The sequence below is a fragment of the Olea europaea genome, unplaced genomic scaffold (assembly GCF_002742605.1).
Source record: "Olea europaea var. sylvestris unplaced genomic scaffold, O_europaea_v1 scaffold670, whole genome shotgun sequence".
NCBI lineage: Eukaryota > Viridiplantae > Streptophyta > Magnoliopsida > Lamiales > Oleaceae > Olea > Olea europaea.
In genome coordinates this window covers 308,138-325,714 of record NW_019265080.1, presented here as the reverse complement: position 1 = coordinate 325,714, position 17,577 = coordinate 308,138, and the positions used below count along the sequence as shown (strand labels likewise).

The window sequence follows — 17,577 nt, the reverse complement described above, 5'->3', positions numbered from 1 at the left end:
TCTACTTCATTGACCGTGTGCTTGATATCCAATCCTTCCTAATTTTGGCCTTAAGTTATGCATGATAAGTATGGAGAAATTAGGTCGGGATTCCTAACTTTTGGGTCTCATCTCGAACTTACCTATATTTAATACTTATTATTTGAAGTAGCCAAGTTTAACTCGAACTTGATAGTTTTTCATGTATAAAGATGTACATTTTATTCGCGGAGTGCAACTAATCCTAAATAAAATTCGAGGTCAATTTAACTTTAAAATTTGAGATGGGAACGTGGGCACTCCAGGCTCCTCTTGTTGTACAAGTGGCTCCCAATGTCCCTCTAGAAACGGTCTACTTTTGGCACATTAATGGTTTAACTATAAAAAATTACACATTTATATATATATTGTTGAATGTTCTAGTCAAAATAATTATGCCATAAAATTGTTGGAGAGACGTGCTGGACGTCCAGGCGCCTATTTGGCGCCCCCTACTGGGGGGTCGTCTGTCACTGTCAGACGACCCCCCAGTAGGGGGCGCCAAATAGGCGCCTGGACATCCTGTTTTATTCAATTGTTGGATCCTAATGTCTTCCTTCACACAGAATAGGTCCAAAATCTATGTGGCTCTTTATAATAGTATAAAGGATAAAGATATACGTACAAAATATTTGATAAACTCGATAAGTGGAGGCTCAAGTTTGTCAAACATTTTGTAGATGAATTTGTTGATGTAGCATTGTCCTAGTATAAAAATGGATAGTATTTTTTCACTTTATTTAATCGACAACAGCCACTTGTCGAGTTTGTCAAACATTTTGTAGTTGAATTTGTTAATAAAGCATTGTCCTAGTATAAAAATGGATAGTGTTTTTTCACTTTATTTAATTGAACGTAATAAATATATCCCTATCTCCCTTCTTACCAAGTGAGATGCATTATTATGGAGAGCATCTACCTACTCAAAGTAAAGAATTAACCATTTTAAACATTCACAAAAGTCCAAGTACGAGAGAAAGCTATTATTTTCAGAATTAAATAAAATATATGTTATGAAATTAGGAGAAAACAAGAATGAGAGAAGAGAATATAGAAAATAATACAATATTTTGTGTTTTATCAAACTAAAAAGATATAGATTTGTAATAGCATTCATCACATATCTTTGTGAAATTCATTATGTTTAGATTCATGCAATGCAGGTTAGGCTTATTTTTTCTTATTTTCTATTTACATAAGTATTTTTAAGTGTTTGGACAGCATGACGAGAACTCTTATAAAAGTGTTATCAATAAGTTTTCTTTTCGATTTTATTTCTTTCTTCATAACAGCATAATTTATGAACTTCTTTTGAGAGTTTATAATAGGGAAAATTGCAGCCGAAGTACCAAACCTTTCGTTTATTAGCAGACTTTGCCCAAACCTTTGATTTGTGCCACCGTGAGTACCAAACCTTTAAAAAATATGCAGCTCAAGTCCAAAATGACGGTTTCCGTCTATTTGACCCCAAAATCCGTCAGTTGACCCCAGAAATTAAAAATCTGATTATTTTTCCCAAATACAGCAAGGGCAATTTGGACATATCACATTTTTCCTATTAAATTAAAAATTAAAAAAGCAAAAAGAAAAATCATAATCCCCACCCACCCCATCTCCTTCTTCCCCAGTTGGATGATTACCCATGACCTTTACCAGTAGAATAATGGCACAATTGAATGATTACCCATGACCTTTCCATCACTAATTGAAGCTTGGATAGTCGAATTGAACAATTGGAGCAACATAGAAACATCAAATTCCCTAGAACTGAAGTTATCACACACAGCCCTAATTGCACCCATGAATTCGCTCAATTTTGGACCAAATTGGACTTGACCCATGGCTGGGCAAGGTGCGCCAGGTGGAGAGGAGGTTAGCCATGGTGGTCTGCGATCATGGGTCTACCAGACGGCGCCGAAATCTGAGATTTTCGGACCCTGTTGTGCAGGCTACGCGATGGCGACCGACGATTTTGTTGTTGTTAATTCCATGTCTTTTTGTACTGTTTGGAATTGATTAGGACCATTGTTGGAGTTAGATTTGGGTGGGCAATCGACTTGTATTGGGTTCCGATCAAGGAGATGACCGGAGGTGGTGATTCCGGCAGTTTCATTAGCTGACTTTGTTGATTAATTGCGACTGAATCCATTGGTTTTATGGGGAGATGATCAGTGTTAATTGAAGAGGAGGTCAAGGGCTTTCCGATGGTACCAATATTCGGTGGTCTAGGTGGTCGGAAGTCATCGAAATTATGCTCCAACTGTGAGGGGGTTGAGGAAGAAGGAGATGGGGTGGGGTGGGTGGTTGGGGAAGAAGGAGATGGGGTGGGTGGGGGTTATGGTTTTTTTTTTTTTTTGCTTTTTTAATTTTTAATTTAATAGGAAAAATGTGATATGTCCAAATTGCCCTTGCTGTATTTGGGAAAAATAATCAGATTTTTAATTTATGGGGTCAACTGACGGATTTTGGGGTCAAATAGACGGAAACCGTCATTTTGGACTTGAGCTGCATATTTTTTAAAGGTTTGGTACTCACGGTGGCACAAATCAAAGGTTTGGGCAAAGTCTGCTAATAAACAAAATGTTTGGTACTTCGGCTGCAATTTTCCCTTTATAATATGTTATGTTTATATACTCGCCAAAAGTATATGCCTCTTCGTTAGAACCATATTTATTTTTTGCTCTATTTTTTCGATGAAATTTTTTATCTTGGTATTTAATGACAACGCTTCCCACATGCAATATATTTTACAAACTATAATATTAACAGATTGTCATTCTACTCTATCGATATGAGTTAGAGCATTTATAGTTTGTAAATGAGACTGGCTTAATTTCCTTGATCAGTAGATGCATCTAAATGAACTATCTCTTGAGCTTTTGGTTCAAATTGTCTTGTACAAGAATCTAAATAATATAATTCTATATTATCTTTGTTATTTTCAACTATTAAATTTCGTCTTGCCAAATTGGAAGGCAGCAAACCACATTGTAAATATCATCGATTAGGGTTTAGAATATTTTATAAGGGTTCAAATCAAATGCGTACTTGCATCATTATTTAACGTCCATCTCAATTCGTAGTGGTGAGGGACTATCCATATATTGGATTATAAAAATGACTAAATGGAAATATAAGGCTTACAATAAGTCAATTATAACGAGAAAACTTGATATTGAAATGCTGCATATCAATGTTTCTATATGTATAATAGTTTTCACTAACTAAAAACGGAAAATGATATGTTTTCCAATTGTATTGGTTAAATAATTAGTTGGAGGTATCGATAGTCAATCGTGCTAAACTATCTTTTATCATCCAACTAACATACATAATAAACAAAATTTAAGATGTATATTTCAATAGCATTATCAAGGCACATGGCCTTGATGGTGTAATGTAGAAATTATGGTTGTAATTTAAATTTTGATCAAATAATCTTGCAAACTTCAAGTTGTGAATATATAATAAACTCTATATAATCAACTAGTGGATATTTCTATTAGATAAGTAAAATCTAAATGATCAACATAGATGGCGATGAAACCCCATACATCACCGTAGATAATTCTTAGAAATTTAGGGGATTCAATCCCCGCATTAGCTAGTGAAGATCTAATGGTCAATTTTGCTTTGAGAACAAGTGTAAAAATTCATTGAATTGAATATTCTTCAAAGAATATTTCTCAAATTCTCAATAATTTTTGCATCATTATTAAATCAGGATGGTCTTACTTGTCGTGCCAAGTAATAGAAACTTTAAGGACATTGAATTTCTATTCAATATAGTTTTTTATTTTATTTTAACAATTATATTAATTATAGTGTAGTGCGTATTAAAAGAATAGAGCCTTCAATTAGATTTGTAGAATCCAATATTACATTGGTGTTAATTTTCATTGTCTTTCTCTTATAGGGCATGATGATAATTTCAATTGAATACTTTAACATACCTCAGACCTCATATAAGTACTGTCATAAGTATGCTATGCAGTTGTCTCTTTCTCTATCGTTACTTTATGTGTCAGGGATAAATCAAACCAATTTTAATAAATTTTGTGACATTTAGCGATTGAAATAGATATTTATAACATAAATGGACAATGAGAAATTCAACATCTACATAACATTTCAAAATATTATTTACCATTATGATAAATTAATATGGCAAAATGACATGTGAACTAATATATAGTGCTAGTATGAAGTTAAAACTTGAATTCCGAACCCTCAAAACATGTATTTAAAAAGTAAGTTTAACCAACTTTAATTACCATTTAACATTGCGTAAATATACACATAATATGAAATTTAAATATGTTCATATGCTTGGTTTCGTAAAGACAACCATTAACCTCAAGTAATGGAATCTTTAAGAAAAATATGGAAAAAGAAATAATTTTCTACCACTAAACAAAAATTTAAAAAATAATAATTATTATGTTAATAAACAAAAAGGACAGTAATAAAAGTTCATAAAAAACGTAATATTTACAGGTAATTTTCAATCTGTAATTGGTAATGGGTCATGAGAGATCCCACCAGAAGAAATTGCCTTGTATAGTTACCAAATCACTCATATAGTTACCTTTAAGACTATAACCCATAAATCCGTCATATTCTCAACTAAAGCATATTAGTTCCGAAAAAATTTCACTTTGGTCCCTAAAGAATGAAAATAGTTCAATTTGGACCTAAAGTTTATAAACGCTACAGTTAGGCTATACAGAAAATTTCGGCGTATTACATATGTTATGTTAATTTTCTATGGTAGAACCACGATAATTTGATACCCGATAAATTAATAACATCCGTTGAATAATATTTTTGGCCAATCCCGCCTAACTCATAGTGTGCTAAAATAATAATTTGCTAAGTTTATAAGATAATAATTATAAGTTTTTTTTATAGATCATACATAATATATAAATTGTTATTTCCTGATATATATAGGGCTTATGATTCAACTTTAAAATTTTCCAAAATTATGATTTAACCATTGCTTGTTCAAATAGAGTTTTTTACTTAGTTAAATGTTCATAAAATGGACTAAAGTAGTGCATTGAACAGTGGACAATCTATTTTTCAAAATAAAAATAGATTGATCATGAACTGAACTTGGTTAATATTTAAGAAAATAAGGATTATCTTGATAAATTAATTATATATTAATGTAATCGATAAATTAATAACTTATTAATTTTTCGATGATTTATTATCACCAAATTAATAGATTTTCTTTCATTCCAAAGCTATTAATTGATAGAGGTTTAACTTTATAGTTGAGTGAAAACTCTACTCTTTTATTTTATTTTCATATGGATTTTGCCCTGCTCAAACTAACAACTTGTAGATTAGGCCCCTATTTGATTCGAATTGAAATCTGATTTTAGTCTAACTCAAAGTCAAATAATTAATATTACCACATTTTTTATATGTCATACAACTTTTCAATCATATATTTCAAAGATTTCTATCAAAATCTACTAAAAATCTCCACCAAACACTCTCTAATGTAACTATATATTTGACTTTATTTAAAAGTTTTTTAGTGGATAATTATCATAAAATCCCTTGATTTTACCTCTTTTGTGGAATAATACCTATCTTTTCATTTTTGTCCAAACCCCATAGATGGCTCAAACCTTGTGAAATACTCCCATGATGTACAATTCTGTTAGTTAATCATTGTTAAGTGCAGCAAATATGGCAAAAAATTGATAATTAACACAGCACTCCTTAATGTTTGCCTGGTAATACCTCCTAAGATTTCATTTTTCCACAAAACCCCCCGAATCACCCAAACATTGCGGAATACAATATTTTCATTTCTTTTTTCACATAATATTGTAAAATGATGAATTTACCCTCATCTTTAAATAACACAAAAAGAAATGAAGGGAAAAAAAATAAAGAATTAAATGTAGTCATAGTCTCAAAAATTTTCAAAAAGTGCAAACGAGATTACAAAGACTCAAAAGCACCATACACCTAGAAGACATCAGAATCAAGTGTTCAGGTGTTCTGGGCTGCGCTACGTTGAGGCACCAATAGCTTGATTATAGTGAATTTCGCTGATCATAGGTCCCATTAATGGTAGCTCTTGCCCTACCAAAGTGCTACATTGTTTTGGTTGTCCTCTAATGGATAGGCTTTTTACCTACCATCCCTCCAATTAGTGTAACATACATGAGGAATGTGTGCAACTTTATGGTGATCTCCAAGCAGCTTCACAATAAATTTATCTGGCATATCGAACAATTCAAGAACTTTGATATTGATAATAATTCAATTATAGTTGGAACACTTTCTAGAAAATTATGCCCAGAAGAATTAACTTTCCCAGTGCCAATTTTTGCGGAATGAATTTCTTGTGTGTATTGCCTTTGTGTTATAGAATGTTACAAGTTATTTAAAGATACAAAATATACTTGGAAACTAGCTATTATTCACAAGAAAACTATCTAATTAGTTGTAAGTAAATAATAAACTTCTAATAATACCCTGATAACCCCCCCCCCTCCCTCAAATTGATGTCGGTGAGTCCACAAGCATCAATTTGTTGACGAGTTAGAGATTTGGTGAAGATATCTATGGCTTGTTGAGTAGTGGAAACATGGGAAAGAGCGATGACCTTGGAATTATAGGCGTCCTGAATATAATAATAGTTCATTTCAATATATTTGGTACGTTAATCGTACACAAGATTGGGTGCAATCTGAATAGCACTGGTGTTGTCACCATGAAGAAGTGTAGGTTGTGATTGAGAGATACCAAGTTCTACAAGAAGGCCATGCAACCATACAACCTCAGTCACATGTAACAAACATAGCTCGTTATTCAGCCTTAGTGGAGGATTTAGAAGCACAGTCATGTTTCTTACATTTCCAAGAAATGAGAGCATTGCCCAGAAAGATACACCACCATTAGTAGATTGACGAGAATTAAGACAATCAGCCGAGTCGGCATCATTACAAGTAGTGAGCTCGAGAGGCTACCCTCAAAAAAGAAGAGACCACAAATAAGATAGTGAATAATGCGATGGACAACTACCAGGTGAAGATGACGAGGGGTTTCCATAAACTTGTTTACTATATGAACTTTAAAGAAAATATTCGGATGTGTGATAGTATGATATATGAGACTACCCACCAACTTTTGATAAAAGGGTAGGATCTGAAAGAATATCTCTTTCGTCTTTTCGATATTTAACATTAAGCTCCAATGGCATATCAAAGGAGAAGGCTTCAGATAGATCGGCCAGCCTAATCAAGTCTTGAATATACTTATGTTAATTCAAGAAGATACCATGTGATATAGTATGGACCTCTAAGCCAATGAATTAAGTAAGCTTACCAATGTCTTTCATATGAATAATCAAGTGAAGATGCTGCTGAAGCTTCTGAATAAGAGTGTGTTTAGATCCGGAGGTAATAAAACCATACAAATGTATTCCTCGAGGTCTCCATGTAAAAATGCGTTCTTTACATCCTTTTGATGAAGAGACCTAGATTGAGAAGCAGAAAGAGATAACAAGAGGCGAATGGTGGTCATTTTAGTCACGAGAGCAAATGTTTCATCATAGTCGATTTCATGCTCTTGACGATTGCCTAAGACAACTAACCTAGCCTTATAACGTTCAAGAGAACCATCAAATCGAAATTTGATTGAATATACCTATTTATTCCCAATAGGTTTTATAGTCAGTGGAAATGGTACAATATCCCAAGTTTGATTGGCTTCAAGAGCCTCAAGTTTTGCATTAATTGCCTATTTCCACACTCTTGTTCCATAGCCTGTTTATAAGAGTTATGAATGAAAATTGAGTTAGGGGTAGCGGACATAAAGATATGGGAAGAGAAATCATACCTATTTGGAGGTCGAGGAACATGAGAGGTGCGACGAAGAGAAAAAGGAGTGGAGATCATCTGGTGAAGAATCAGATCTCGTAGGTGGAAGATCGGGAGGCTTAATGAGACAGGTGTTGGAGAATGAAGCTAGGGAGCTGTGATTGGTAGGGCATGCCTGCAAGAGTAATCTTGACCCAACTTATATCGAGAGAATTTAGCATCAACCAAACAGAATTTTGAAAAGGCATCAGCAAGGGTGTCGCCTACTAAAGCTAACCGATTCTTTCCCTGAATAGGTTGCTAGTGTTCGGTCCTGATCCAAGATGAGGAACCCGTAGGAAATCGGGCAATACATAGAACATAGGGAATGAGACAACAATTTTGGAAGTGAAAAACAACATTACGAGAAATCCTAATGCGATGTGTCTTAGGATCATAACAGACATATCCTTTCTAAGTCCTACCATATCCCAAAAATGCATACTTGACAAATTGAGGTTTAAGTTTTGTCCTTTCATGCAGTGGTAAGTGAACAAAACAAACATAGTTAAAAAGATTAACATGAGAATATGTGGGATGATGACCAAAGAGTTTATAAAATGGATAAACATTATCAAGAATGGGGGAAGGTAATTGATTTATGATATGAATAGCGGTAGACAAGACTTCACACCAAAAATTGAGAAAACAGAAGACTCAATCAGAATAACTCCAACCATGTCAAGAAGATAATGATTTTTACATTCTGCCACCCTGTTTTGTTGAGGTGCAGAAGGACAAGATTGCTAAAAAAAATAATCCTTTTGGTTTGTAAACACATTAGACATATATTAACTTCTAAATCAGATCATAACATCTTGATGGACGGGGAAAATTGGTTGTTAATGAGAGCAATGAAAACCTATAAGGTAGAAAAATCTCACTCTTTGCATGAAGAAAGTAAACCCATGTGAAGCGACTATAGACATCAATAAAAGTAACAAAGTATTTATAATGGGCACGAGATACCAGATGTGTTAAACCCTTTACATCATTATGAACAATATAAAAAATATGCATAGCATGAGAACCATAAGAAGGGAACAGTAAAACCTTGCTCTTAGCAAGTTTTGAGATACAATCAAGTGAGCAGAATTCTTATTATCAAGTAAACCAAAGTTTAACAAATAATGTAATACATTAGAATTTTGTCCCAATAACTTATGCTAATAAAAACTATTGAAAGTAGTAGAAATACAAACAATAGGAAAATATGGAACATGCTTAGGTGAAATAGGAAAGATACGTATCTCTTTAGGCCACTCATGATCGTTCTCCCAGACACCTGATCCTGCATAAGGTAACCAGAAGAAGAAATAGAAATAGTGCAGTTGTTATCTACAAGTTGACCAACAAATATATAAGATTAGTTGATAAACTATGAAAAACAAAAACATTAGGTAAATTTGTTGAAACATCACCCATTACCGATATATGAATAGTGTTATCATTGACAGTGTGTATATGGAGAAATCTAATATAAGGTCTGAGGTTACCAAGTAACTGAGTATCATGAGTTATATAGTTAGAAGCACCTGAGTGCAGTGAACAAAAAGGAGCAGTTGAGATTTTACCGAAGACATCTAATGTAGACAATGCAGAAATAATCATTCGTTGGATCATCTTAGGAGTGATGGTGCGTTTGATAGAACAGTGAGAGGCTAGAACTTAAGTGGGAGTAGCTAGCGAAGCAAAATTGGATGCTAAAGTGGCCACAGCAACATAACCAAGTCCAGTTTTGCATGGAGGACATATAGGACATTCTTTAATTACATGTCCAGACTTCTTGCAATAATTACACATTTTTCTTGGACACTGAAGAGCCATAGGACCAAACTCCTTGCAGCTGTAATACTGTACACTAGATATATCTCGAGTTTTGAATTTTCTTTGAGCAGCATATGCAACAAAAATTGGTGCTACTTGATTATGATGTTGTTCTAATGAAATATGAGTTATAAGTCATCTTCTTCTCTCAGTAACTTACCCATATAGCCATCCAAAGTTGGAAGTGATTCTCAATTCATAAGGCTAGAACGGATGGATTCAAATTCCCTTTGTAATTTTATGAGAAATCGATCCCTCTTGGTGACTACATGCCATGTTGGATAGCCTCCAAATTGTTAAGTGAAATCAAAGCATAGATAATATCTGTGTACTTAGTCCAAAGGTTAGAAAAACCAGAATAATACTCTTCAATAGACCGAGAGTCCTGTGCGAAATTCACCAATTTAAACTCCAACTAAAGTCGTCGATCATTGTTGCCTTGAGTGTAAATTTTATTCAAGTACTCCCACATAACACGGGATGACTTATAAGGTCTGAGAATAAGAAAAATTTTAGTATCAACAGATCCAATGATCCAAATCATAATTCAAGAATCCTTTATTTTCCAAGTAAGATACTTTTTCGTGTCCTTTTGTTGATTGAGGGAGCGGGAAAGAGGGAGATACTCCCATCAATATGTCCGCATAGATCACCTTTGCTTTCAACTAATAACTGAAAATGAAATGCCCATGAAAAATAGTTCTTGACAATAAAGTGAATGCAAATAGAGTCGCTCTTCTCAATTGACATGAAGAAATTGTGTAGAAAATTAATCACAATTCATAAATTCTGCCAATCACAATGAATTAGCCCAACTAATACAATAGTCCATAATCACAGCCCAACGAATTTTTAAAAAACAACTACCCAACCAAGTTGGTGTAAAAAGAGACAGGCCAAGACATAAGCCCAGGTCCAACAACATTAACCAAGAAATGAAACAAGAGCCCAACAAATAACAAATATAATACTTTCTGCCCAAATTACATGACCCAATCCACACATGGACCCACTCAATCAGAGTTGATGAAGTGATAGGCGAGAGAGCCAAATCCATGCACAGACCCAAACAACTGGAGACGACGACGAAGTGAGAGAGATGACTATGACGAGAAGTGAGAAACTGAAGATGCTTCAACCAATAATTGAACGATGAGGCTTGCTGGAAATCAAAGAGCACACAAGTACGAAGTAACCTAGAAAATTCTATCCCCCTGTCCACACGTAGAGAACGTCGAAGAGAATGACAGAGAACCGAACGTCAATGATGCCCAAGACTCGAGTTTCGATCAAAGATTACTATGAATAGAGGACGGTTGCAGCTTGTCGAATGACTGTCTGAGATGCCAACCACGAAATACTATGAATAGAGAGCCAAAATCGTAATTCTCACACGGGTGTAGGTAATTCTTGGCTCTAATACCCTATCAATTTTTGTGGAATGAATTTCTCGTGTGTAATGCCTTTGCTTTATAAAATGTTAAAAGTTATTTAATGATACAAAATATACATGGAAACTAATTATTATTTACAAGGGAACCATCTAATTAGCTGCAAGTAAATAATAAACTTCTAATAATACGCTAACCTAGATGAGGCATTGTTCCACCCTCAACTATTACCCTCTCTTAGATGTTCCAACTCGTCAACATCTAATAGTCTAACCCTTTGAAATTTTCCTGTCTTAAAATGTAATTATTCTCGAACATAGATCACAAGAAACTATAGATGAACTAAGTTTGGCATATCTCAAAGATACTTGACTGGGTCATTCCTTAATCATGGGGAGCGAGACCATTCTTTTTTTTTTTTCCCTTAATGATGGCGGTGGTGGTGGTGGGATTGGGTAGGACGTAGGTAGGTTGTTGGACTCGTTTGCTTTTTTTTTTAAAAAAAAAAAAAAAAAATTAGATTATGATTGAAATCAATTCTTTATTTTTTTCTTCTTTTCTTTTTGTTTATTTAAAGAGATAGTAAATTTGTTATTTTATAAGTTTTTATGGAGAAAAATATTCAAATGTTGTATTCCACAAAGTTTGGGTGAATTATGGGGGGTTTGCACCAAAATAAAAGATAGTTGAGTATTTCTCAATAGAGGTAAAGCTCAGGAAATTTTTGCCAATTACCATTTTTTAATTTATTAAGAGTGAATATATTCGCACCATAAATTTTACTTGTTAACCACATTTTAATTACACTAGGGGCCCCTAAATTTTACTTATTATAGTACTTGTGTCTCTAAAATTTTTATATTCAAACTTCCTTTAATTGCATATCTCAAAGTTGACTATGGATTCTATCAAGTTTTCCATTTGCATGCTTTGAATATTAGGAAAAACAAGTTTAAGTGTAATTTTGTATTTATTATCTTTTAAAATATGGTAGATAAATAAGTATTTAAGTTCTCGACAAATTGTTACATGGAAATTGTTGTAGAATAAGCATTTGAATTTAATTAAAATGTGATGTAACTAGTAAAAAATTATAATTACTCTTTTATTAACAATAATTTGAAAACCACTTTTTACATTAACACATTTTTATTGTTTCTGACGGGAGAAAATATGCGGGCCTTTCGTCGGTTTGTCAACTCCACGCACACGCACAATTAAACAGAAATCCTTTCTTTCAGGATTCAACTTGCCAGGAATCAATCAACCCCTTGTACCTGATTCCCTAATCAGTCATCAATAATCTGATTCACAACAAATTGAAGAGGTTCTTCTCTCGGATCCCTTTTCTTTTTCTCAGCCCATTTATCAATTTTGATTGATTAGTTGAAGAACTTTTTGTGGGCTATTTCCTGAATCTTGCTTCTAATTTGTTTGAGAATGTACTTCTATGTTTCGTTGCTAATTATCTAATTATCGTCTTTCCGCGAGAAGCCATTTGGCGAAAAGTAGTTTTTACTGTCTTTACAGAGTTCCTTTGAGGGAAATGAATGCAGTTTCATTGCGGGCATTCTTGAACTTTACGGTGAAGGCATTCAAGATTTATTTACATTTTTGAAGCTTTGAAAAAGTGAAAATTTAATTGAAATGTTATGTATTATCACAAGTCTGATTATGTTGACCATTGGATTTAGACTTTATTCTATTTTTCCCCTTCTTTTCAGTATGCATGGTAGTTTTTGTTAATTATTCATTTCTTGCTAAAAGCTCTTATCAGATACACTTGGGAACATTATTTGGAACCGAAGGCTGTAGGCATTTACATTTTATAGCATGTTATGCGAGGATTTGATAGTGGTAGCAGTCTGGCAGTACTAAGGAAAAAGAGAGAGAAAATATTGTTTATTCTACTGTGGTGTAAAGTGCTGTCCAATAGTGTGCACTAAACGTGCACTTAGAAGTTAGATATGCATGTAATCCACAACAATGCTTGAGTAATCTTGGATCATGATTAAGAAGCGAGTCATAAGTTCTAGGCAAATAGTTTTCATTAATTGATTTTCTTGTGGCTACTGTCTGGCTAGTTCTTGAAGTTCAATTTGAACCAGCGAAGTTGTCCTTAGATTTGATTATTTGACTAACATGATCTTGTTCTCATAATGTACGAATAAGGTATAATTTTGGTATTTTTCTGTTGACTTCCCGAATACGCTCATTTGTCCAGGAACTATTAATAATTCAATGATAATTGTTCTCACACATTTGACAAGATGAGTTGTATCATGGTCATTTTTTACATGAATGTACTTAGCAAGTAAGTATACTAGAAGAAGCCGATGTTTCACATACAGGAATGCTTGATTGGCATAGATGGATTGGCTTCAATTGACCTTCTTACTATGAGAATGCTAGAAAAATCAACTCTTGACCATTGTAGCTAGGAACAAATGGAATAAGAACTGAATCCTGAAATCAGCTGGTATTGGACTTTTTTCCATGGCGAGAAGGGATGGTATCACACTGCAATGCAATTTCCAAGAAGGGTTAGCAGGGAAAGCAACTTCTTTGATTATAGAAAGGACTAGGGGTCTAGCACTTTTTGTTTTGGGGGAATACGGCCTCGAACATCAAGCCAATGCGAAAGTGAGCATGTTTTACCCTAGCTTATAGTGAGCACAAGATAAACGCTTTTAAAGAGTCTAGTGCTTTTGTTTTGTGGGAATGCCGCTTTGTGCATCAAGCAAACGCGAAAAGTAAGCATGTTTACTCTAGTTTATAATAAGCAAAAAATTGACGCTATTAAAGATTGAGCAAATTAACCTTCTTTTGTTGGTCCCGGCGGCCCCCTTACATACCTTGCAATTATGTTTCTCATTTTGGAGAATAGGGAATATGAAGCAAGGTTGTAATATGGTAAGGAGAAGTTCACTTTCCCCAGCTCCAAACATACTTATCAATTGATAAGGTGAGGGAGGCTTCATTTAAGGAGCAAGATTGACAAGGCATGTACTGTCAACCACAAAGAGCTTGGTAGCCTACTAATTAAGGAAGCTTCATATTCTATTTAAGCTGGAAAGGCTTGAGTTTGACATTGATTGCCTTTGCTAACATGTAGCAATTGATCTTTCACTTTCCAGTCGTTTTCATGTATCAAATCCAATGTCCTCTTTCTATGAGTATGAATTCGATTTAGAAATTTGAATCGAACTAGCTCTGACAATGGAAAGAGCAAACTGCTTTTAGCTCATATTCAAGCTCACAGGGGTACAACCAATTAGGATAGATAAGTGGTAATAAAATAATGTGTGGACATAGAAAACCTCCCACTATAAATAAGAGAGATGCTTTCTCTAATAGCTTAAGCTTTGAACCACTCGGAGAGGGGACAATATCAGTGTTTGAAATGCCTGAAATGTGATTTAAATTCATTGTCTGAATAGTCTTGTTTCAGGTGATGGAAAAGTGAGAGAGTTCGATTTTTAGTTTTAGGACATTGGAGGAATTACCAAAGTTAACTTTTCTGTTGCTGGTAATCCTAATTGTACCCTGAGGGAGCTCATTATATCCATAATGCAATCACTTTTTGTTGATCATATGTATAACCATGTGGTCAATTTGGAATTTTTCTTTTCTTAGCAGGAAAGCATTTCTCAATATTTTTTTGCTACCAAACAAATGGAAAATTTAAAACGTCGAGCTTTTTTATTTTTTTCTCTTACCTTTCCGACTACTGTACTTGACAGTTTCATTTGTTGGAACTTCCTTTGCAATTGGTTGTGTCTTTGGACTACTTTTAATGGGTAATATTATTTCGGGATATTGTTGGCTAAATGTAAGGTGAAATCCTATAATATTCGTCTTTATTAATTTATTTGTTGAAGGTGTGAGGGATATTGAACTAAAGCATAATGAGTTGGTTGATACATCTGTATAGGATTTCCCATCATCGGGAAAGAGAATTTTTTATCATATTAAATAGTCATTTTGATTTGGTTCTGCTAGATATGAAGCTTTTTGCTACTTTCTTTCTTATTGGATGCAAAAGCTGTCATTTCAACAATATGGGGGTGACAAATAAACTGTATAGTTTCTCAGGTTTGTAACCATATAACATGTTTGGAAAACTGTACTCGGTTGGACTGGTTTAGCTTGTTTTTCTTCCTAGATGTTATCCATTACTGTCTGATAATTCCTACCAAACATATAATCAAGGATATTTAGAATTTCCTGCAACCTAGCACCGAATTAATAGCATCACTTCTACCACTTGCATAGCATATGGATAGTGGCCACTATACAAACTTGAGAAGGCAAGAGAAGTGCTTTTTATATGGTAGAGTTAATTCAGGTAGTTTCAGTTTAGATGACAAATTTGTGGGCGGTGAAGACTGATTTAATTAGTCTTACCACCTGCATTAGTGTAAATTGTTCTTAAAGAAGACAACAGTTGATTAACTTGTTCTTGAAATCAATGAAAGCTGAAGTTTTGGACTGCATCTAAAGAAATCCTTTGTTATTATTGAAGGACGAATGTGTTCTGATTTGATCTCTTTTTTGTGATAAGTTGTTCTGATTTTATCTCTTAATAAGTACAAGTTGAAACAAATTAATATCGTGGCTCTCGTTTTTATCAATTCCATTAAAATATTTTTGTCTTTCGGTTTTAGTTTCATCATGATTTAAGCATGTGAACTGCACTTTCTTCTAACCACTGACTGATGACATAGTGGCCTGTTTTATCGAACAATGGCGTAATGGTGGCTTCTGAAAGATACTTGGAGGTTAATGTGCTTTTTACCCTAAAATCAATTGGGATGCCCAGGCCCGGCATGGCCTGGAACGTAAGAAGCCTGCCCATATGTACTTCCATATCATCTGCTGTTTGGGTCATTGAGGAAACAGGGCCAGAGATTTTAGGCCTTCTGTTTCTCTTCTTTACCCCTTTTGTCCTTTTTCAAAGTCGTAGATGGCCAGTAGTCATATCCAATTCTTGTTTAAATTTATGTTTTTCTCATATTTTCTATTATCTGATCGTGCACAGCACGGGAAAGGTGGACTGCATTTCAGAATTGAGTGAACGTCAATATGAGTTTGGCTTGTCTTGTATGCCATGGTGTAGAAAGTCCATCACATTCCTTCAGAAGTTACTCAGTATCAAGTTCAGACAACGAGGGACGATGTTCTGCAGTTGCCAATTGCTTGACTAGGAAGACTTCATTTCCGCATCCTCGAGCTAACCCTCGGATTACACCATCAAAAGTGATGCCTCAACCCTCTGTCCAGAGTAACATGGTCGCAGGCACCCCGCGTCTGGTCCGAAGCCATGCTATTAGACGGGACCTTGTGAGAGATTGGAACTTCGATGAAGTTATGTTGGAGCGCTAGTCGAGAAACCAGGGATAGGAAGAGATCAAAGCAAACAATCTATTGTCACCTTCTAAACTCAAGAGGCGGAGCTTTGAGTTTAGTGTTTTCGTTTTTTCTTTGTTCTGGTTAAGTTACCGTTTGTGCGTAGCGAGTGTATGCGCATTTGTAAGAACGTTGATGGAATTTGACCCGAAACTTTTGTGTACAACTTTTAATTTATTTGCTTCCGTAATTTTTCACTTCTTGTGTCACAAACATTTTTAGCAATACGGAAAAGTTATTTTTCTAGGAAGGAAGTTGAGATTATTGTCATTGAATGGAAAGTAACTTAGAAGTAGTCAATTGTCTGTAATTGAGTAGTAATTGGTTCATATAGTAATTGAGTAGAAAATGTCATAATTTTTTTTTTTAGAGGCTTGTTTGGGAGCAATTTTTCATCTAAAAAATTGATTTTTTGATCATTATTTCACTATTTCAGTTGTCATATTTGACTTCTTCTTTCACAAATGAACTTTATTTTTCTCCTAATAGTCAAAAAATCAATTCTCAAAATCATTTCGAAAGAGGCTCTAAATCTTTGTATTAATTATGTGGCCCCAAACTTTAGGATCGAATTCCGGGTGAAAAAAGAGCTTCTCTTAGACCACAAATTCCTCTTGTGAAAACTCTTTTCAACAGTGTTTTTAACAGTACTCAGGTCTAATCAATCGATAAGTGATGTGATGGATGAATCAAATTTATAAAAATAATATTATTCATAATTACAATGTATATTAATATATTGAAAAATGAATTAAATAGTAAAATCAGGAGTAATTAATATTACTTAGGCCCCGTTCGGTATCATTTTTTTCAAATGCATTTTTTTCTCTTCTTTTTAACTACACATTCTTTATTAAAATAATATTACACGTAAATCAAAAACATTTCCTCATTTTTCAACCACACATTTTCCATCAATTTACTATTTTAAAATTCATTTTTACATGAAACTAAATCCCGTTTGGTCCCCATTAAATTACATTTCATTACATTCAATTGTTCTCTCTCCTATTTTAAATCACACAATCTTTCATAAAATAATA

The 17,577-nt window shown here is 34.0% G+C and overlaps 1 protein-coding gene across 1 annotated transcript; it reads left to right on the top strand.

The window, feature by feature from the left end:
* Positions 1-12,271: 12,271 nt before the first annotated feature.
* LOC111390292 lies at positions 12,272-16,780 on the top strand. Its single transcript, XM_023015311.1, has 2 exons — positions 12,272-12,452; positions 16,167-16,780. The coding sequence occupies exon 2, from the start codon at positions 16,211-16,213 to the stop codon at positions 16,508-16,510; it is 300 nt and encodes a 99-aa protein (XP_022871079.1). The 5' UTR covers positions 12,272-12,452; positions 16,167-16,210; the 3' UTR covers positions 16,511-16,780.
* Positions 16,781-17,577: the final 797 nt, after the last annotated feature.

Bases quoted from the DNA above. Each gene is read 5' to 3' on its own strand.
- LOC111390292 (XM_023015311.1), top strand. From the start codon at position 16,211: ATGAGTTTGGCTTGTCTTGTATGCCATGGTGTAGAAAGTCCATCACAT.